Here is a 22,439-nt window from a genome sequence, read left to right as displayed (position 1 = left end):
TTCAAAGATCACTGGTCTAGAGGGCTAGTATACCAGTCTTTAAATCAGGTTCTAACAGAGAAAAATTTTATTGAAATCTCTATGTCAGTGTAGATAAGATAATTTGACCATCTGTTTCCTGAATGTTACATAAAACCTTCCTTACACCATATGTCAAAATAAAACATTCTACTTGGCTAACCTTTATGGGATTTCAATTCCACTTTTCCCAGTTGGCTGACATAAACATCTATGGCACCCTGATAAGTCGAGGCACTTAGACATCCAGAAGACGAATCTAGGAGGAAGGAAGAACCACAAGCATAATCGTCTTATTTGAGTAACTTAAATTATTAACTTGAAATAAAAGGCTCTACTTCAGCATTAGGATAAGGAGCTAAGAGTCCTGCAAGGTTTTGTATTATCCTTATAACTATACCATCTTTTGCTTTAAAATGAAAACAGAATCAGAAATCTAGAAATTTACAGCTGGATAACTAATAAGAAAATCCCTATGCCTGTAGTAATCTCCAAAACGTAACTCTAAACATGTTTACTCTAAAACCTAATGTGTAGGAAGGACCGTACACAAGCAATGACAGCCAAGACCATTAAGCACCATTGATACATTTAGTTTATTATCAACTTTCAATATTTACTAAAGAACTCTATTTCACGTACAGTCACATATAAGTAGTAGCGAAGTTAACAAAAATCAAACCTCTTATATTTTCTCCTTTTAGCAAATTTGCTAGTACTAAAAAGTGCAGCTAATAGTGAAAGATTACTCTAGATAAGGTTTTGTTGCATTTCTCAGAGGGACAGAGATGGGCGGGGAAAGGAATGACTTGAAAAGTGGGTAAAGCTTGTTAATATCTAAATATTTCAAGTTTCTGGAATTGAACAGATTATCTTTAAATCGAGGGAAGAAAATTACAATTAAGGTGGTCCTGATTTGACACTCAAATTTCCCTATGTCAACACTGAACCCAGTTTTCAATCAGCCAACATTTCAAGTTCCAGGGAAAGCTGACAGCCAGATAAAGAAGAGAATTATGCTGAAGAGTCAGTGCTAGGTAGCATCTCCTTTTTCCTCCTCTCCCACAGCAACAGAACTTTCAGTTCAATATTCTATCTGATTGCCCTGAAAAGAGCAAAGCATATTTTTTTAGAGAGATCTCTTAAAAAGCATATTTTATCAGGAGGTTTTATTACTTCAAAGTAGAAACCAAGTAGGGAGTATGGTGAAAATAATGCCAAAAATTGGGAAGAAACTGTTTAAAATGTGACTTCAAGATAATTTATAATAATTTATCTCTAACCTATAAACAAAATGCCATTTATCAGATCCAGTGTATTTAATTTTTAAGTGTCAAAACTGAACACTGAAGCTGGGAAGTTAAGTCACTGGAGATAAATGACAGAACAGCTGGACAAGGATGAATATTTCTCTTCTCAGGCACCACGAGAAACTCCTTTAAAAACCTCTTACTGCATCCTAAAGAAGTCAAGTAAAAATATATTATGGTAAAAAAAATGTGAACTACAAAGTGTCTATTATCCCAAATTGAACAAAGTAAAATATTTGAAACAACAGTTTAATTTCTTGCTTTCTCTAAGGGGGAAAAAAACCCACAAGATTTTTATATGGTTCATAAACAATACTTTTAATTTCGTTTCCCCTTCACATGGGACATAAACAACACCTAAATAATTATATCCTAAGCCACTAGTTAATTACATCCTCATGTTATCAGTCTTGAGCTCTAATCATGGCCCATCCACTGGAGGCTGTCAAAAAAATTAAAACTCAAGATGTGTTTTCAAAAGAGAAAGCAAAGGTGGTATTTTAAAAGCTATGTAGCAAGACAAATACTAATTTTCTTTTGTATTCTACAATACAAATGATTGGAAAGAAAAATTAATTATCAAGAGTCAAATGAAGCCTTCATTCACAGAATTTCGTTTTTTGGAGACTCACAAAACAGAAAAATTCTATTATAGCTCTTGGAGGAAGACTTAAGGGAAATATGCATTAGAGATTAAGAAGTAAACAGAAAATTATTAGTCCAGACAGTGACTGGAATAAACTCCCACAAAGAGTTTTCTATCACCACAATTTTGGACAAAGATTTTATTCATCTGACAGAGACCACTGAGTTTTCCTGGAAAATTACACAGACAAAAGAGAAAAACTGATGTCAACTACCAGCTAAAACTCCATATAACCAAATAAATAGATATTTGTGATATATACTCTGCTATTAAGCAAAGAATAACAGCTAAGCTCAAAAGGCTAAAATTCCAAACTTTTCTATTTTCCTTCAGATAAAGGGAGAATTCTCTTGAAATTGTTCAAGCATGTTCAGAAAATTCTTCTGAATTTTTATAATTTCACCTCAAATGTCAACACGTAGATAACTAAGGAAAAGCAACACAAAAGATATTTCTTGATTTCTGCAACTTGATTCCTACACTTCCAAAGCTACACTAATTGCAAGAACAAGGAACGAATTTTATATATAGGATGTAAAGGATTTGCAAAGGCAGAATTTTAAGGTCACTTCAAAGAAAGTTTTCTAAATTAATGTCCTGCCTAGGTATTCTATGTTAGGGAGATAGCATATAGGAGGCTGGGCTTATGAGAGACACACAAGGCAACCCCTACTGCTCCCCACACTCCCCAAAAAAACCTATGAAGATATTCTTTTTTAAAAGATATAATTACCAGTATACAGCTTCTGGCAGTGCCTTCCAAAAGAGGCAACATAGGGCAGGGAAAGTAAAGCTGAGTGAGCAACTTCTATTCCACTATTATCTACTATCAAGCTCTGCTTTCTCCTGTTGACTTTTTTTAAATGGAAGATGACCAGGTATTCCAGAAGAAAGATATTATTTTAAAAAATATGAGTCTAGGGAAAATCAGGGTTTTGATATACATAATCAAATTTTTTATAGCACTTCAGCTTCTAAGAGACCTCTATATGTATTATGGAAATTAGGAAGAACAGGGTTTTGGGATGTAGGTTAGAATGTATTTACAAAATCCAAGTGACTGATGAGACTACCTAAGAAGCTAATCAATTATATTATCTAAACTAGAATTAAAGGACCATAATTACACATATTCTTCTTAAAGGAATCATGGAGATGACACAATCTATTTTCCTGAAATCAGATAGTATAATACCTGAATCATCTCTAGTCTCGTAATATTCCAATTTGATACTATTATATGGCCTTTTCTCTATATCCATTCCAATATTTTGAAGCCTCTGCTAATCTAACAAATTTCCCTCTCAGGTACCTAAATCACTTTTTGTTTCTTTGTAATTGTTTTGCTTCTACTGATCTCAATTTCTCAAAATCCAAGTTACTCAATTGACTTTAATTAGGGTGTCATGATTTGCAGAGCTGCCTTCAACTTTCTCCAGCAGATCTTTTAATCTAAGGAAAACACAAACCAATCAATCAAGAAATTTCAAATAAACATTACCCACTTGTCATCTTTGGGATTAAGGCATCAAACCCCAAATTTCTCCAGAATCATAACAACAATGGTTTTTAGACTCTACAGCAGGGTCGCCAAATTAGAGCCCCCCTCTTGTTTTTCTTAATAAGGTATTATTGGAACACAGACACAACTATTTGTTCGTATATTGTCAATGGCTGCTTTCATGTTAAAGTGAGAGAGGTGCATAGTACAGATAGACCGTGTGGCTCACAAACTTAAAAAATTTTACTATCTGGCCTTTAATAGATAAAGTCTGCTGCTCCTAGAGCAAAACATTTTGTTTTGAGCTTTTTTTCCCCCCAAAAAACAAAATGTAAAATTTGATTCTATTTAAGACAAAGAGATTTACGAATGAAACCAGCCCTTTTTTCTAAGGCTTCAGTAATGTACACAGATAGGTATACAATTCTTGCTTATAGAAATGAAAAAAGTTGTTGTCTTAAGGTAGTTCAAGCTTTTCATTGACCCTGATTGCTTACTATTTTCTAGGGGTAATAGAGTTGCTTCCATCCAATTTACTAAAGTGAGAAATAGCACATCACCAAGTAGGTAACTAGGACTCTGCTGACTTGCTTAAAGATTATGTCAACTTTCTGTTTATTTGTTTAACCTCTTAAGCAGTATGCTATTATTAAACAAAAAATTTAGCAATGTTTTTTGACTTATGAAAGTGCTCGAGTGGGTTCCTGAAAAATTGTATGGCATCTCCTGATCCAGCTTTCAGTAGAAATGGGATGTATTCCCACAAATCAGTGACTTAGGTCCAGATATATTCAAAGGAAGAAACCTGTCACAGGATCTAAACAGCTTTGATTTCTATATAAATTTTGGATGATTTCTGCTGTGCTCCTCTCTCACTTTCTCTCCCATTCTCTTTCCCTCCCTTCTTTTTCTGAATTAATGCTCGATATGAAAATATACACAATATTTTGAAATGACAGTACAATGTTTTACTGTTTTTTATTCATTTAATAAAATGTCAGGAATATCTTTCTATATTGCATACTATAGAGCTAGGTTATTGTATTGTTAAAGACTGAGTAATATTCACTTTATGAATGTACCATACTATAATTATTCTCTTACTGGGAACAACTTAAAACGTACACTCTCTTTTGCTATCATAAACAAAGAGATAAATGCCCTCATGCATATATCTTTATATCCTTACCAGATTATTTCCTTGAGATAAAGTTCTAAAAGAGGAAGTGCTAGAGCAAAGCAAATGTAGATAACTTCCAATTTTGTTATACGTTTCCAAACTGACCTACAAAATGGTTGATCAATTCATACTTGAACTAACAACTGATAGGAATCTCTGTTTCACCATAACTTTCTCAACAATGGACATTATCAATGTTTTAAATCATGACTGTTTATATTTAGGTGTTTTGGATTAGCAGTAAGGTGGAACAACATTGTACATGTATATGGACTATTTCTCCTGTGAACTGCTTGTTCATGTTTATCCATGTTCCCATCCCACTGATTGCTCCTTTTCTTCTCATTTGTTGTATGTACATATAGATGGAGATTTTATATATATGTACCAGATATCTTTCTAGTTTGTTACCTGTCCTTTATTCTGGTTTATATTTTATTCGTACAGAAAAAAAAATCAATCAACTCAGAATTATACACCTAATGATAATATCCTTCCAAAAAGAAGGCAAAATGAAGACATTTTTGATGAGAGAAAACTAAGAGAATTTATTGCCAGCAGACTTGGACTGACTATAAGAAATGCTAAGGAAATGATACCACTTGTAAAATCATATTTTCAGGAAGAAATAAAGAGCACTGGAAATGGTAAATATCTAGATAAATATAAAATATTACTTTCCTCTCTTTTAAGTTCTTTAAAATACATATAACAATATAAAGCAAAAGTCATAACAATGAATCAATATTAAGGGATCTATATGTAGATATAAGATAGCCTATACTATAAAGAACAAGAACAGGTAAATGGATCTATCTGGTTGCAAGTCTTGTGCATTTTATATGAAGTGGCATAACATTATTTCTAAATAGACTGAGAAAAGTTAAATTCTTATATTGAAATCACTGGAAACTCCAATAAAAAATGCAAAAAGGTATAGCTAAAAAGTCAAAAGGAAAATTAAAATGGAATTCTGAAAAATATCCAATTAATGCAAAAGAAGTCAAAAAAAGGGAGGAAGAAAGAAACAAAAATAGAAGGGACAAAATAAAATAAATAACAAAATGGTAGACCAATACCCAACCGTAACAATAATCAATATTAAATGTTAATGGACTACACACTCCAATTAAAAGGCAGAGAATTCTAGGGACTTCCCTGGTGGCACAGTGGTTAAGAATCCACCTGCCAACGCAGGGGACACGAGTTCAACCCCTGGTCTGGGAAGATCCCACATGCTGCAGAGCAACTAAGCCTGTGCGCCGCAACTACTGAGCCTGCGCTCTAGAGCCCACGAGCCACAACTACTGAGCCCGCACACCACAACTACTGAAGCCCGCGTGCCTAGAGCCCGTGCTCCGCAACAAGAGAAGCCACCACAATGAGAAGCCTGTGCACTGCATCGAAGAGTAGCCCCAGCTCACCGCAACTGGAGAAAGCCCACACACAGCAATGAAGACCCAACGCAGCCAAAAATAAATTAATTTAAAAAAATTTTAAAAAAAGACAGAATCCTAAAAATGAATTTAAAAAAAGCAAGTTCCAACCATATGCTATCTATAAAAGATGCTTTTTAAGCATAAAGACCAATTGAGAGTCAATGGACAGAAAAAGATACACCACGCTAACATTTAGCATAAGAGGACCAGAGTGCCTTTATTATTATTAACATTAAACATAAGAAGGAAAGAGTGCCTTTATTACGATTAGATGAAGTACATTCAAGACAGCGAATATTACCTAAGATAAAGAAAGACATTTTATAATGACAAAAGGTTTAATTCATCAGGAAGACATAACAATCATGAATACGTATGTACCTAAATAACAGAGATTCAAAAGCCAAACATAAAGCTGACAGAATTAGTTGAAAACTTTAACCCCTTCTCTCAGCAACTGATACAACAACTAGAACAACAACAAAAAAATCATTGCATTACACATCATTTTAAGGGCATGTAGCACTAGGCTAGAACCACATGCCAGATGATAAAATAAATCATAATAAATGTAAAACAACTGAAATCACACAGAGTATGTTCTCTAACCAGAATGAAATTTAATTAGAAATTAATAAAAACAAGAGATCTAGAAAAATCTTAAATATATGAAAATTAAACAAGAGACTTGTATAGTCCAAAGATGAAATCACAAGCAAAATTTAAAATCTTTTAAAATGAATAATAATGAAAAATGCAACATTTCAAAATTTGGGGGATACACTGCTTAAAAGAACTTATCATTTAAAAACTAATATTAACAAAGTCTAAAATCAATGACCTAACATTTTACCTGAAGAAGCTAGAGAAGAGCAAAGGAAATTCAAGGTAAATAAAAGGAAGAACAAAATAAAGAGCAAAAATCAATAAATTAGAAAACAAACAACAGAGAAATTAACAAAGTGAAAAGTTGGTTCTTTGAAAAGATCAATAAAATTGATAAAATCTAGCCTCATTAATCAGGAAAAACAGAATTATAAATATCAATATCAGGAATGAAACAGGGGGTATCAGTATAGATCCTATAGGCATAAAAATGAGTATAAGGGAATACTATGAACATTATGTGAACAAATTTGACAATTTAATGAAATAGACAAACTCCTTCAAAATACCACTTACCAAAATGTAATACCAGATAAAAGAGAAATAGAATAACAGAATATCTATTAACAAAATTTAATTCATTATCAAAAACATTCCTACTTGCAAGGAAGGTTTCACTGGTGAATTCTATCTAATATTTAAGGAAGAAATTATACCAATCTTACATAAATTTAGAAAAGAGAAAGGAAGGAATCTATACAACTTCATTTTATAAGGACAGCATAATCCTAATAGCAAAACCTACAGAGATTTTACAAAATAAAAAATTACAGATCAACATTCATCATAAACATGAATGCAAAAATCCTTGACAAAATATTAGCAACCCAAACCCAACAATGTATAAAAAGGATAATAAATCATGATTAGGTACGGTTTATCCCAGGAACACAAGGTTGGTTAACATGCTAAAATCAATGTAGTTGATCATATTAATAGAGTAAAAAAAGAATAAAACATGCAATCATTTCAATAAATACAGAAAATGCATTTGACAAAATTCAACAACCATTCATGATCAAAGAAAAGAAAAAAACTTTCAGAAAACTAATAATAAAAAAGAATTTCCTCAGTCCGGTAAAGAACATCTAGAAAAAGCCTGTATAGTTAACATCATACCTAAAAGGTAAAACAATGAATGCATTCCCTCTAATATTGTATACTAGGATTGGGAACAAGAGTAAGGAATCCTACTTTCACCACTACTATTCAATATTGTACTGAAGAACCTAGCTAGCTTAATAAGGCAAAAGAAAAAAAAAAGGAATACAGATTGGAAAGAAAGAGGTAAAACTGTATTAATTTGCAAATGGAGTGACTGCCTACATAGAAAAGAATTCTGGAGTCTAAAAAATACACTATTAGAACAAATAAATAAATTTAGCAAGGTCACAAGATACATGGTACATGTATAAAAATCAGTTGTATTTTTAATATACCAGCAGCAGACCATTAGAAAATGAAATTTTCTAAAATTCCATTTATAATAGGGTCAAAAACACAAATAAATTTAACAAAAGATGTGTCAGACCTCTACACTGGAAACTACAAAACAAGATGACAGAAATTAAAGATATATATAAATGAAGAATTACACTATGTTCAAGAATTGAAAGACTCAATTTTTGTGAGTATCTCCTCTCCCCAAACTGATTCAGTACAATCCCAAATATAATTGCAACTGGATTTTTGGTAAAAAATTGACTAGCTAATCTTAAATTTTATATAGAAAATCAAATTCAAAACACTTTTAAAGAAGAACAGGGACTTCCCTGGTGACACAGTGGTTAAGAATCTGTCTGCCAATGCAGGGCACAGGGGTTCGATCCCTGGTCCGGGAAGATCCCTCATGCCATGGAGCAACTAAGCCCGTGCATCACAACTAATAAGACTGTGCTCTAGAGCCCACAAGCCACAACTACTGAAGCCCGCACACCTAGAGCCTGTGATCCACAGCAAGAGAAGCCACTGCAATAAGAAGCCCATGCACTGTAAGGAAGAGTAGCCCCCACTCGTCGCAACTAGAGAAAGCCCGTATGCAGCAACGAAGACCCAGCGTAGCCAAAAGTAAATAAATAAAATAAATAAATTTTAAAAAAGAAGAAGAACAAATTTGGAAAACTACCTATTTCAGGGACTTATTATTTTTTTTAATTGTATTGAAGTATAGTTGATTTACAATGTTGTGTTAATTTCTGCTGTAAAGTGACTCAGTTATACATATATATATATATTTTTTCATATTCTTTTCCATTATGGCTTATCACAGGTTATTGAATATAGTTCTCTGTACTATACAGTAGGACCTTGTTGTTTATCCATCCTATATATACTAGTTTGTATCTGCTAATCCCAAAGAGACTTACTGTTATAAAGCTACAATAATCAAGACAGTGTGGTACTAGCCTAAGAACTGACAAATAGATCAATGAAACAGGAGAGACAGAACAGAAATAGATCCATACTTATACAGTCATTTGATTTCAGACAAAGATGTGGAAGTAATCCATTGGAGAAAGGAAGTTTTTTCAACAAATGGTGATGTAAAACTAGGCATCCATATGGGAAAAAATGAATCTTGATTCCTAACTCACAACAAATACGAAAATTAGAGGTGGATCAAAGGTAAAAGCAACAATTTTAAAGCTGATAAAGGAAACAAAGGAGAACAGCTTCATGATTGAAGGCAGACAAAGATTTCTAAGGACACAAAAAGCAATAACCATAAAAATAACTGGTAAATTAGACTTCATCAAAATGGAAATCTTCTTCTCATCGAAATACACTGTTAAGAAAATAATCAGGCAAGCCACAGACTGAGAGAAAATACAGAAAAACAATATCTGGCAAAGGACTTGTTCCTAGGATATATAAAGAACTCCTACAATTCAATAATAAAAAGAAATAACCCAATGGAAAAAATAAATGGGTAAAAGATCTGAACAAAACTTCACAAAAGAAGATACACTAATGACCAATATGCACATGAAAAAGTGCTGAAGGATGGACCTAGAGATTATCATACTAAGTGAAGTAAGTCAGTGTTGGGAAAACTAGTAAAACAGTCTTCTTCAGGCTTCAGAGGCAGAAGCAGGCCTGTGATCGACCTGTGACCTTACTGGACTGCATGCCTGCTTGCACACCTAACAACTGCTGCTAGCAAGTCAAGCAGCACTTACGATAAGAAAGGGAATGGGTCTTGGAATTTCTTGAGCCCTGGGGACCTGGCCAGTCCTCTGGGGTCTGGAAAATCTTGTGACTCACATGATGAAATTAACAGCATTGTTACAACTGAACCAGAGCTGCATTTTTGAGCACAAACTGATAATAGTTTGCGACCTTTAATTATAAACAGAAGCCCCCAGAACTCTAATCTGAAGTCTCACCTGTGGGGTGGACGTACCCAGGATGTACCCAGGACCCTTCCCAACTGGGGCTCCAGATTGCTGTTACTTGGAACTTCCCAGCTGCTGTTTGGATCTGGAAGTAGGTGTTGGCCCAATTCGGTGATGTAAATACCCTGTAACATTTTCCTAATATTCTTATTCTTCTCCTTCTAATGATTTTATATTAAAATTAAGTAAAATCACCTCTCATTAAAGAATTGATTAAAACTGTTTATTTGTGTGAGACGAGTGGTTATTTTGGCAGCGAGTCCAATGAACCTTAAAACCGAAAGCAGGCTTTCGGCAAAACAGTCAGAGAAAGACAAATAACATATGATGTCACTTTTATGTAGAAACTAAAATATGATACAAATGAACTTATTTACAAAGCAGACTCACAGACTTAAGATTACCAAGGGGGAAACGGGGGGGGGGGGGGGGGGAGAGATAAATTAGGAGTTTGGAATGAGCAGATACAAACTACTATACATAAAATAGATAAACTGTATAGCACAGGGAACTGTATTCACTATCTTGTAATAACCTCTAATGAAAAAAGAATATGAAAAAATATATATGTATAATTGAATCACTTTGCTGTACACCAGAAACACAACATTGTAAATCAACTATACTTCAAAAAAAAAAAGTGCTGAACACCATTAGCCATTAGGGAAATGTAAATTAATACCAGAGATATACGACTATCCACATGCCAGAATGGGTAAAAACAAAAAGACTGACAATAATATATGTTGGTAAGGATATGGAGCAACTAGAATTCTCATACACTGTAGAAGAAAATGTAAAATGGAACTCTGGGAAAAGTCTGGTAGTCCATCACAAAACTAAACATAAACATACCTACTCAAACCAGCAATTCTCTTTTTTAAAAATTATTTTACTTGGTATTTTAGAATTTAATCCATATTTTATTGTCACCCCCTCACCTGCCCCCTTCATTTATTTATTTGGCCACACCGCGTGGCTTGCAGGATCTTAGTTCCCCGAACAGGGATTGAACCCAGGCCCTCAACAGTGAAAGCGTGGAGTCCTAACCACTGGACCACCAGGGAATTCCCTCAAACCAGCAATTCTATTCCTAGGTATTAAGAAGGAAAAAAAAATACATATATATATATGTGTGTATGTGTGATATATACACACATATATATTATATAGACACATATAAATAAATGTATATACATACATATATGTACATATATATAATACATATATACATACATATAAAATAAACATATACACATACACACAACACGGTACTGAACTGCGCAGGTCCACTTATACATGATTTCTTTCACTAAATACATACTACAGTACTACACAATCTAAGGTGGGCTGAATCCGTAGATGGAGAATCACAGATGCAGAGGGCCAACTGCAAAGTTAGACGTGGATTTTTGACTGCAGGGAGGGTTGAAACAACTCCTGCACTGTTCAAGGGTCAATTTTATACATATATATATATAAAATCTCCATATCCACAAAATAACTTGTCTAAGAATGTTCATAGCAGCTTTATTTACAATTGCCAAAAACTAGAAACAGCTCAGGTAGCCATCAACAGGAGAATGGATAAACAAACTAAGCTTTCTAGTCACCTGCTTCCACGTTGGCACCCCTCTGATACAACAACTAGATTGTTCTCTTTAAATACAAATTGTATATCTCCCCTGCTACCACCCTGTTGTAGTTGGAATAAAGTCCCAACTCTTACCACATCTACAAGGCCCAGTGATCTAGCCCTCACTTACCTCACCTCACACCACTTTCTCCACAAGTCTCCCTTGTATATCTCAAAAATTATAAACTCATTCCATTTTAAGGGCTTGCACTGGCTGTCCTCTATCTGAGCAGCTGTGCATCCAGAATTTTACATGCCTCTTTCCCATTACTCTGGGCTTAATTCAAATATCTCTTCTCCAGACCCTCCCCGATTGCTAAACAAAGTAGCTTTCTTTTCCCCTCTCTCTATCCCATTACCCTCTCTTATTTATTCATTGTACTATGTGAAAGTATCTTCTGTTATTTACATACCTACTGTTTTTTTTTCTCAGCCCGAAGGTGAGCATAAAGACATCTTGTTGACCAACATATTCCTCAGTATCTAAACGAGTTCCTATTATAAAGCAGGCACTTGGTAAATATATGTAGACTAGTTATTGCCATATTCAGGGTTGTTTTCAAATACTAACACAATCTTAAGACCAATATAACCAGTGACATAGTTTATACTTTCTTCCAAAGTCTTAATTGAGATATTCAAAGAATTAAAGGAATTTAAGAAATGAACACTTCCCTTATCATTAAGGTTAAACATTGAATGACTACCACGCATTGGGCTGTGCTTTACATTATTTGATTTCTCAAAAACCTTGGGCTACATGGGTGGTAGCCATGTATAAAAATGCAAATTCCGAGAGATTTAGTAATTTTTTCAAAGCCACACAGCTAACATGGGGTAGGACCAAAATTCAGTCTTCTAAAGTCCACGCTTTTCCACACTATCACAGATCATGATAACTTAATAAATGCATACTTTTTCTCTTATTTTGAAAGATTCTTCCAAAACAGGACTCAAAATTTATCAATGATGTTTACCAAATTAGAAATTCAACCTTTAGTTACCTTCACTTATTTGGGATTTTTAAGAACAACCTAAAGCCACAGATGCCATTTATGTTTCACTGAAGAAAATTATAAAGGCTCATTAAATACTTCTATAATTGTGGTCAGTTATATTTCTTAACACTGAGCTCAGGTAATTTTCTCTGCATGAACAGAGATTTATTTAAGAAAAATAAAACACTTTGCCTTAAAATTTCTCTAATACTTAATAGTGGGAAAAGGGGAAAGTTTATAGGGGAAATTAACAAGAATTCATAATGTTAATCAATTATACAGAGTGCAAAACCATCTTCAAAGATGTAAATTACTGTTCAGTTCATCCTTGCTATTACTATTTTTTTTAAAATTAGGTTATGGATCAGGTTATGGATAAATAACCCATTTATTTCCAGTTTTAGAGAGAATGGTTTTCCCTTTACGTTCCCACAATTCCATCCAACAATAATACTAGCATTATCGTATTATATTATATTATAAGTAATCCTCAAATTCACATCTGCCTAAAGGGCCTGCTAGTGGGTAATGATACTTCTTATGCCTCCCAATTTGGAATATTCCCCTTCTTTTCCCTCCTTCCCTACTGCTACAAACTCCACCCATGTCTAGGACTTTCTCTCCTCAGCTAGCTCAGCTTCTCACTAGTGTACATTTCTTTCACCCTAGAAACTTCCCTTACTATCCCCAGATGTACCCTCTGATGAAATGGCCTGAAGAGTCAGCAGTGAATTTTGATTTCTCACTGGAGAACAGGTAAATCCTGTCATGTTTTAGTTAAAATGATTTATAATCATCACTTAGGAAGACTTTATCTTCTATTTACCCCTCACTGAACATAAAAGTTATAATGTCTAGAAAACTTAAAAAAGGATGTGCACTCTAAGTCAGAGAATCCAGAAGGAGTGAGAGTGAAAAGGATTGTTGGGTATATTCACTATTTCAATCAGCACAAAAAGAAAATGTCAAATGTCAAAAAGGACAAAACCAGGAGGCCTGGGCATTCACACTGGCAATAAGCCACAGCTGCTCAATAAAGAGGGAGCTTCCCATCCCCAAATTCCCACCCTCTAAGACCTAAAAAACAACCAACACTCTTAGAGTTCACAGTGTTCCTTCACCCAACAGGCAAGCAGGTGCTATCTGGGTTAGAGAAAAGCTCTGTCTAAACTATATGGAAGGGACTTCCCTGGTGGCGCAGTGGTTAAGAATCCACCTGCCAATGCAGGGGACACGGGCCAGGGGACACGGGCTCGAGCCCTCGTCCGGGAAGATCCCACACGCCTCGGAGCAACTGAGCCCGTGAGCCACAACTACTGCGCCTGCACTCTAGAGCCCGTGAGCCACAACTACTGAAGCCCACGCGCCTAGAGCCCGTGCTCCGCAACAAGAGAAGCCACCGCAATGAGAAGCCCGCGCACCGCAACGAAGAGTAGCCCCCGCTCGCCGCAACCAGAGAAAGCCCACGCGCAGCAACGAAGACCCAACGCAGCCAAAAACAAACAAACAATCTGGAAATCTGAACTTTTGCTCCCACAGGCACAGCATCACATGTGGTGATTAGGTCTAAAGTACCATTAGGCACTATTAGTTCTGGCCTAGGATTAGAACAATTACAATAATTTAAATGGCTATTATTTATTGAGTATTTAAGCATATGTCAGACACTGTGCTAAAGTACTTTATATACCTCATTTAATCCTTACAAGAACCCCATACGATGGTACTTACTGTTATTTCTATTTTTTTCAGATGTGGAAGCTGAGGTACAGAGAAGTTAGGTAATTTGTCCATGTATACAAAGTGGTGAAATCAGAATTCTAACAGTATTCTGATTGATACCAAACCTATAATTATACAGTATTCATAGGATGATGAACCAATGAACTTCCAGAAATAATTTCACATATTCCTATATTGGGTCTGCCTATATTTGACTAGGCAGAATCCTAATAAGTATATCAGGATCCTATTAGGTTCATCAGCTAAACTGTAGACTTTATTTAGTCTAATTAAATATCACAAATATAGCTATTTTAAAAAGCACGCAAAATTTACCAACCGCTTAGCACATACCTACTGTGATGTTACCCATCTTGCTTTGTAATGTTATATTACCTGCAAAAGAGAAAAAGACAACTTTATACATTAGGGATAATCTAAAAAGGAACTGTGTTAATGGTATCCTAAAACATGGTTAGATATCCACAACATTATTTAATAACATTGTTATTGTTGTTGGCAATTTTTCTCAGATCACAAACCTAGTGAGAGATTCAGTTGCAACTCGAAAATAAACAGATTTAGGCAACTATACAAACTGTCTTCCTCCACCCCACCTTAATCTTTTATAGCATAACTAAAAAACAAACCCCCATACTTTCCGGGAAACATGGAAGAAAAATAATGATTCTTCTAAAACCCAAAAATGAAAAAATTACTTAAATGTGCTCAATACTCATTTTCAATCTAAACATCACAATATTTATCAGACCACACAAAGCCAAGTTTTGAACCAAATAACACTAAAATAATCCACGGAAAAAAGTAATTACTATTATTTTTCAAGCCAGTTTGGCCTGTCTATCTGTTAGATTAAAGTGGTTTCTGTGCCAAGAATTTAAAAGTTTGGGGGAGGAATAATGAAAACACTGAAATATGACCAACAAAGAAAAAAAATCTTCAAATATTTCCACCTTTCAATGAAAATATATTTTCCAGGATACGTATAGGATATTACAACCATTCTTCCCAGCCCTTCCTCCAATACCAAAAACAGTAGTATTTTTCTTCATATGTGTTTGCATGTATAATTACTCCTAGAGTCATACTACCTATATTTACTGCACTGAAAGTGTAGGCAATATTATCTCTTCTACCATAATTCCAAAACTACAGTAAAAAGTAAAGGAATAACTTATATCTCAGAATTAATCTAGAGTAAGTGAAATCATTTACTTCATTTCATGCATCTTGTAAATACTGACATGTATCAGTACCTGGGAAAAAGAAAAAAAAAAAGGCACTGGATTCATTTGTCCAAAGTCAAATGTCCTCTAAAAGTTTTACATTCCATCATACTTCATGTGAATATATGAATAAAATTGGGCTTGTGTGAAGTTAAGCTTATAAAATTATTTTCAAGTTTCAGTAAGTTACAAGGTTGTGAAGATCCTCCTGTTAAATGGTTAAGTAAATAAATATTATTTCATTGGTGTGCTCTAGATACTCTTCCAATTTTCAAACACAGTAAATGCAGATTCACACGCAAGTAGTAGCCAAAGATCTTACAGCTTCTAAGATGGCTTCCAATGATCCCTGCCTCCCGGTATTCATGCCCTTGTATAATCTCCTCCACTCATGTGTAGGAGATTTGCTTTGCTTTTACCAAAGAGAATACTAAGGGCAAAAGTGATGGGATGTTACTTCCAAGACTAGGTAACAAAAAGATTCTGGCTTCTGTCTTGCCAGCTCTCTTTTGCTCTGATGGAAGCCAGCTTCCCATGCTGTCAACTGCCCTGTGAAAAAGGCCCAAGAGCAAGGACCTGAAAGAGGCCCCAAGCCAACAGAATCTAAACTGAATCCTGCCAACAACCACATGAGTGAACCAGGAAGCAGATTCTCTCTTGGCTGAACCTTCAAATAAGCCCATGGCCCCAGCTGATACCTTGATTACAACTTCGAGAGAGATCTAGAGGCAGAGGACCCAGTTAAGCGACACCCAGATTCCTGACCCATTCAAAGTGTAAGAAAATAAATGCTTGTTGTTTTCAGCTGCTAAATTTGTTACACAGGAAGAGGTAACTAGAAAAGATTTTGAAAGCTGGAAGTGAGGTGATGCCATAATAACTAACTAAAAATACTGGAATAGCTTTGGAACTTGGCAGTAGGCATAGGTTGGAAGGATTTTTAGGAGCATGGTAGAGAAAGCCTAAATTGCTTGAACAGTGTGTTAGTAGAAAGCTGGACTTTGCGTCTGCTTCCCATGAAGGCTCAAAAGGAAGAGAAGAAAATGTTTTTGGAAACTGGAGGAAGGCAGATCCCTGTTAAGTAGTATTGGAAACTCTGCAACACTGTCACTATCAGTAATGTGGAAAGTAGGAAATGTGCCTAATGAACTGAATGATCTAGCCACGGAGACTGCCAAGCAGAGTCAAAGTGTGGTAGGTGCTGCCTATTTTTCCTTGACGTTTCAGTAAAATGCAAGAGAAGAAAGATAAGCTAAACTAAAGAAAGGACTGTTAAACAACAGAAAGACCAGGACATGAATGATTTTGAAAAGTCTCAGCTTCTCAAGATGGCAAAAGATGCTAAAGGTAAGAATGGCTTCTATACAAAGTTTGAATCCAGGGCATGGCCAGAACACGGCCTAAAAATAAAACTGGTGGATTGACTGTAAAATCTTTTGTTAAGACTCCAGAAAGCTCAAGGGTGATACCTCACAGTATTAATCAGTTATACAAAAAGTCCATTAAACAGATTATGGGTATCTCACAGATCCTCTCAAACAACAGGTCCTCTAGAAAGCTTGAGAGCGTTGTATCTTAATATCTCTGCAGAAGTCCATATTTTGAAGAGATTCTTGGGTGTGGCTTTTATCTAATGGAATAAACCCCAATCTGATTCACAGGAGGCTGACAAAATTTTTGAGAGAAGTGTATCAGCAAACACATTGCTAACTTCGACTGAAAGGGACACTGACAGTACAAAGTGAAATGAGACCATTCAACCCCCAAAATTCTGCTGGCAGGAAGCAGACTGAGAAAACTCCTCAGCTGCAAACACATGCTACATTTCATGAAAAAGGGAGGATGACTCAGAGGGCAAAGCCTGGAACCCTAAAGAATTATCGCAAAGCCTTGAGATCTAATCAAGTAACCTCCAACGTTTGCCCACCTGAATTTCAAAATCATTATGGACCAATGACTCCTTTGTGCCCCTTATTTTCTCCTCTTTGGACAGGAAAGTCTATGGAAATTATCCTATGCATATCCCATCCTTGTATTCTGAGTGTGTAGGTGGTGTATGTGGGTTGAGGGGGCTAAAGAACTTGTCTCTTTAGTTCACAGGTCTTCAGATTCAGAAGAATACTTGAGTTATACTTAAGCAACTATACCCAAGGAGGCTCATCTACATCTGGATCTGATTTTGAGGTAGAGATTCTGGACTCTGAGGAGATATGTAAGGGGATGAGACTTTGGGAACCTTTAAAGGAAGGGAGTGTGTTTTGCACGTGGGAAGGACCCGAATCACTTGCAGGGGTTGCAGAGAACAGACTGGCCATCCAAAATCTTATAGGCTATCTGGGGAGATGCACACATGAGAAGTTAAAAATTAGAATTTATTAATAATTATAAGTGAATGTTGTAACGGAACAGTATGAATTAGTTGCCACAGCCATTCAGAGGAAACAGACTAAAATGACCTGGCATGAACAGGGAGAATAGTGATATTGGAGATATCACCAGAGTTGAAGTTTGAAAGGTGGGTAAAATTTGATGTTTGAAGGGAAAGGATTTTGTGGAAAAAATAATGAAGTAAGCAAAGGTAAAAAGGCATAACTATACATGCTATTATTTAAATCATGCTCATCAGTTAGGCTGGAGCAATTAGGCGCGTCTATGAGGACAGGGATTAAGTCTTTCTTATTTAGTGTTATATTTGAAGAGCTTAGTATATTGCCCAATACATAGTAAATACTATTATTTTTTGAGCAAATGTTCAAAATTAGTTTGGAAAAATAGGTAAAAATAAATCTGTAGAAGAACCATAGAGTGCTTAGTCTATTGACTTTATCCTATACTGAAGGAGTCAGTGAAGAATTTCAAGATAGGCAACAATACAAGAAAAATATCTTGTATTCCTTCCTAATCTTTAGGAAAATTAAGCTAGTGTGAGACACTCAAAATTCTCTTTACTGTTTTCACCTTATGAATACTTCAAAAATAAGGTAAAGCAGACCCCTGATATTTGTGATTTTAACTATTAGTAAAGAACTATGACATAGTTCTACAGTCAGTCATTTAGCTAGTAGTAATTTCAGTCACCCACTGAGTAAGACAAAATTTTGGAGCTTTATTACCTTATACTAGTCTTCAGTGAATGCAGTAAAAATTTACTTTTTTAAATGAAAATAGAAAATGTGGTCTTTCTCAAAAAGTTAATCGTTAGTGCTTGTGATGAAAGTGAAGTGATCAAGAAAACAATGGTTTTAGAACCATAAAATAGAAGTTTTAGATCCATTAAAAAATGAGGACTAGTTCACATTATAGCAGAATCTGTACAGTCTCAAACTACATCTCTCTTGAATGTTAGAGTTCTGTAAGGTAAAAGCATAACAGAACAAGAAAAGTATGGAACTAATTTTAAATATAAAGAATATATCAAAATATTTTTATCAAAGCTAAAGGATTTTTAAAGCAATAAACAAAAAAAAATTCTCCACTTATATCAAAATATTTAGAAAACCTCTACCCTAAACAGAAATATTCCAAAGTCATTAAAATATACAACATGAAACTCTTATCTGAAATACTTTGTGGAATAAGGTAGAATATTGTAAAGTACACAAATCAACCAAATGGGCATTACTAACACAATTTTCTATATTTTGGTTTCACCTATTTCATCTCCAACCACCGAAAATAAACAAATCAACTATTTGAGAGGAGTAGATCTTTGTAAAAGCCTTCCTTCCAATAAAGCAGATGCCATATGGTCTGTAATAATTATGTGTGCTTACTCTTCTTTCAAGTTATGAAACTTTTCCACAAACCCCAATTTTTGAGAAAATAAATACTTCTCCTTAACTAGCAACTCTTCATTCTACTGTGGTCAGAAGAAAAATAAGCTATCGATTTAAAGATAAACATTAGTTTATTTTTCTTCACTAAAATAAATGTACTTATGGTAAAAACAGCACATATACTTTCATAATCCAAACAGAGAAATCAAATATCCTTAAAAGTTAAATCCTTTTTGTGCTTCTGTTTTAGGGGGAGGGCTGCGGGAGCAGGAAGAGAGATATTTTTTATTTGCAAGCCACAGTGCTAAATGCTAAGAATATAGAGGTAAATAAAACATGACCTTTGCTCTTTAATAAGGCAAGAATTTATGGGTCAATGCAAGGCCAGAGATCGGGGAAGGCTGCTTTAGCTGAGTTCTAAAAGATTACTAAAAGTCAATGAGATAAAGAAAGCTGGGAAAATCATTTTAGGAAGACTATAATTGATCAGTATGATCAAGGGCTCTGATCAAAAACTCAGAAGTAAAGAACAAATAAGAATATATACAGGAAGAAGTAAGAGATTGTGTAATTCTAGAAGACAAAGCATAAGGTCAGAAAAAAGGAAATAGTAAGTTAGCTAAGTCACTGAGGCAGTAGGAAAGGGTTTGGGTAAGAGAATGCCATGTTCAATGTGCCTTTCTAATAACCAACCATAGCTATAGTGAAGAGGATGAATTTGAAGAAGGCAAGACTGGAAGCAAACTTACTGTTAGAGTTGAGGCAAGAGATGACAAGAATCTGAATTAGAATAGAAGTTTGGGGACTTCCCTGGTGGCGCAGTGGTTAAGAATCCGCCTGCCAATGCAGGGGACACGGGTTCGATCTCTGGTCCGGGAAGATCCCACATGCTGCGGAGCAACTAAGCCTGTGCGCCACAACTACTGAGCCCACGTGCTGCAACTACTGAAGCCCACGTGCCTAGAGACCATGCTCCGCAACAAGAGAAGCCACAGCAATAAGAAGCCCACGCACCACAACGAAGTGTAGCCCCTGCTCGCCGCAACTAGAGAAAGCCCGCGCACAGCAACGAAGACCCAACGCAGCCAAAAATAATCAATAAAAAAAAAAAAAAAAAAAGAACAGTAGAAGTTTGAAAGAAAAAACTGGGATAGATTGAAGAAATATTTAGATGATAAAACGTACCTATACTTTGGGATTGATAGATGTGGAAGGTGAGAGAGAGAGTAATTTAGGGTTACTTCTGTATTCTAGCTTGGGAAATTAGGTACATGGTAATATTAGAATCTGCAAATGGAAATAAAGGAGGAGGATTATATTATGGATGAGGTTGGGGAGGTGAGGGCTGGGAAAGTAGGAGAAAAGAAGTTAGAAATGTGAAGTCATTTGAGAAGCCTGTAAAGATCCAAATGGCTATATCTACTAAGCAGATGGATGTATAAGCTGGAAGTCAGCACTAGAGATACATATTTGAATTATCAGAATATACAAGGGTAGTTGAGACTCAAAAGTGTATAAGATGCCTAAGGAAAAGAAAGAATTGAAAAAACAATGAAACAAGGATGAAATCCTGGAGAATAGCAAGGGGGTGTGGAAGGAGGAGGAACTCATAGACATTTGAGAAAGAGCAATTATAACTATAAGATGTGACACAGACTGCCAGTACCCTCTAAAACTTGTCTGCCTTTCTCCTTCCTTAGAACACACTAAACTCTTTATCTCAGACTTCTGCAGTTAAAGTCATTTGAAAACATTCTGGCTAACAAATTTCTCACATGATCCTCTATGATCTCTCTTCCTTTAGTGGAAGCTTGGAAGCCACACACTGAAAATGGCGGCATCACCTTTATGGAAGGAGCCCAGTCCCTCTAAGGACCTGAGTGGAGTCCAAACACTGCATGAAATAGCAACATATTTTATCATATGTCTAAATCATGAAAAAAAAACTATGCTGTCTGCACCACAAAGGAAGCTGTAATTCCTCTCTGGTATTTCATATAAAAAAGTTTTAAGTGTCCAGATTCAACATTAACATAAATTATCATGTGTTAAAATGACAAACAAACTTCACAATGAACTTAAGAATAAACACTAGAATTAGAATAAAGCATTTTCATGAACTTCATGAAGAGTTCCATTTAATCCAATAAAAGTTCCTTTCTTTTAAAATTTTATATTACTTCTGACTTTCTAAATTCACAAGGCAGATTTATAAATTCACTATAGCCTATATGTCCTTCTTAAAGCAAGTTGAGACATTTCTTTAAGAAATTTTGAGTGCTATCAAAATGATCAACTGTATTTGTATAGTTTGTATAACTTTTACTTCTGTGAAAGTTTCTAAAATCCAAAGTAATTATTTAAGGAAGAGTTTAAGCATGTACAAATTGCTAAATCTTTGGGGAACAAAGGACTTCTGAAGTACAGAAAAATGAGAGAACTAATAGTCATCGATTTATGTATTAATGTATGTTCCCAAAGAGTCTAAAGTAAGACCCTAAGTTATATAGGGAATCTAAATATTTTAAATGCAGTTTTATTCATTAATCATTTATTCCAAATAATAACATAAGTTAAATATAAAACACTAAAATGACTGTCATGAGTACTCCTACATATTAACCCTAATTAATTTGTTTAAATTATGTCATAAATAAAATCAATCCCAGCAAACCATTTCAAGGAAGCTTTTCTTTCTAAGTCAGGAGACTATATATTTATATTTTAAAAATATATTTACTAGAATACATATAAATACATGTATATCTTATATATACATGTACAGAATTCTTTTAAAATCACAAATATTCAAATAGCAGAATATAATAAAATGTACTTTAATAGAATCTAATTTTTTATAATTTAGAAGGAAATCAAGATAGTAAACTGTCACAAAATTTTATAT

The 22,439-nt window shown here is 34.9% G+C and overlaps 1 protein-coding gene across 6 annotated transcripts in view; it reads right to left on the bottom strand.

The window, feature by feature from the left end:
* The window catches only part of FAM185A (family with sequence similarity 185 member A), a 66,560-nt gene that overhangs the window by 24,204 nt on the left and 19,917 nt on the right, over positions 1–22,439 (bottom strand). For all 6 annotated transcript variants that reach the window (XR_005021241.1, XR_005021240.1, XM_036863666.1 and 3 more), the window contains 2 exons: positions 14,866–14,907; positions 182–277 (listed from right to left, as the gene is read on the bottom strand). Coding sequence is in view for 4 of the 6 variants with exons in the window: in XM_036863666.1 (XP_036719561.1) it covers positions 182–277; positions 14,866–14,907 (138 nt within the window). In the remaining 2 variants the exon portion in view is untranslated. The remainder of the gene's footprint in view (positions 1–181; positions 278–14,865; positions 14,908–22,439) is intronic.

The sequence above is a fragment of the Balaenoptera musculus genome, chromosome 9, assembly GCF_009873245.2.
Source record: "Balaenoptera musculus isolate JJ_BM4_2016_0621 chromosome 9, mBalMus1.pri.v3, whole genome shotgun sequence".
In the NCBI taxonomy this organism is placed as follows: Eukaryota; Metazoa; Chordata; class Mammalia; order Artiodactyla; family Balaenopteridae; genus Balaenoptera; species Balaenoptera musculus.
This window is presented reverse-complemented; position numbering and strand designations above follow the sequence as displayed.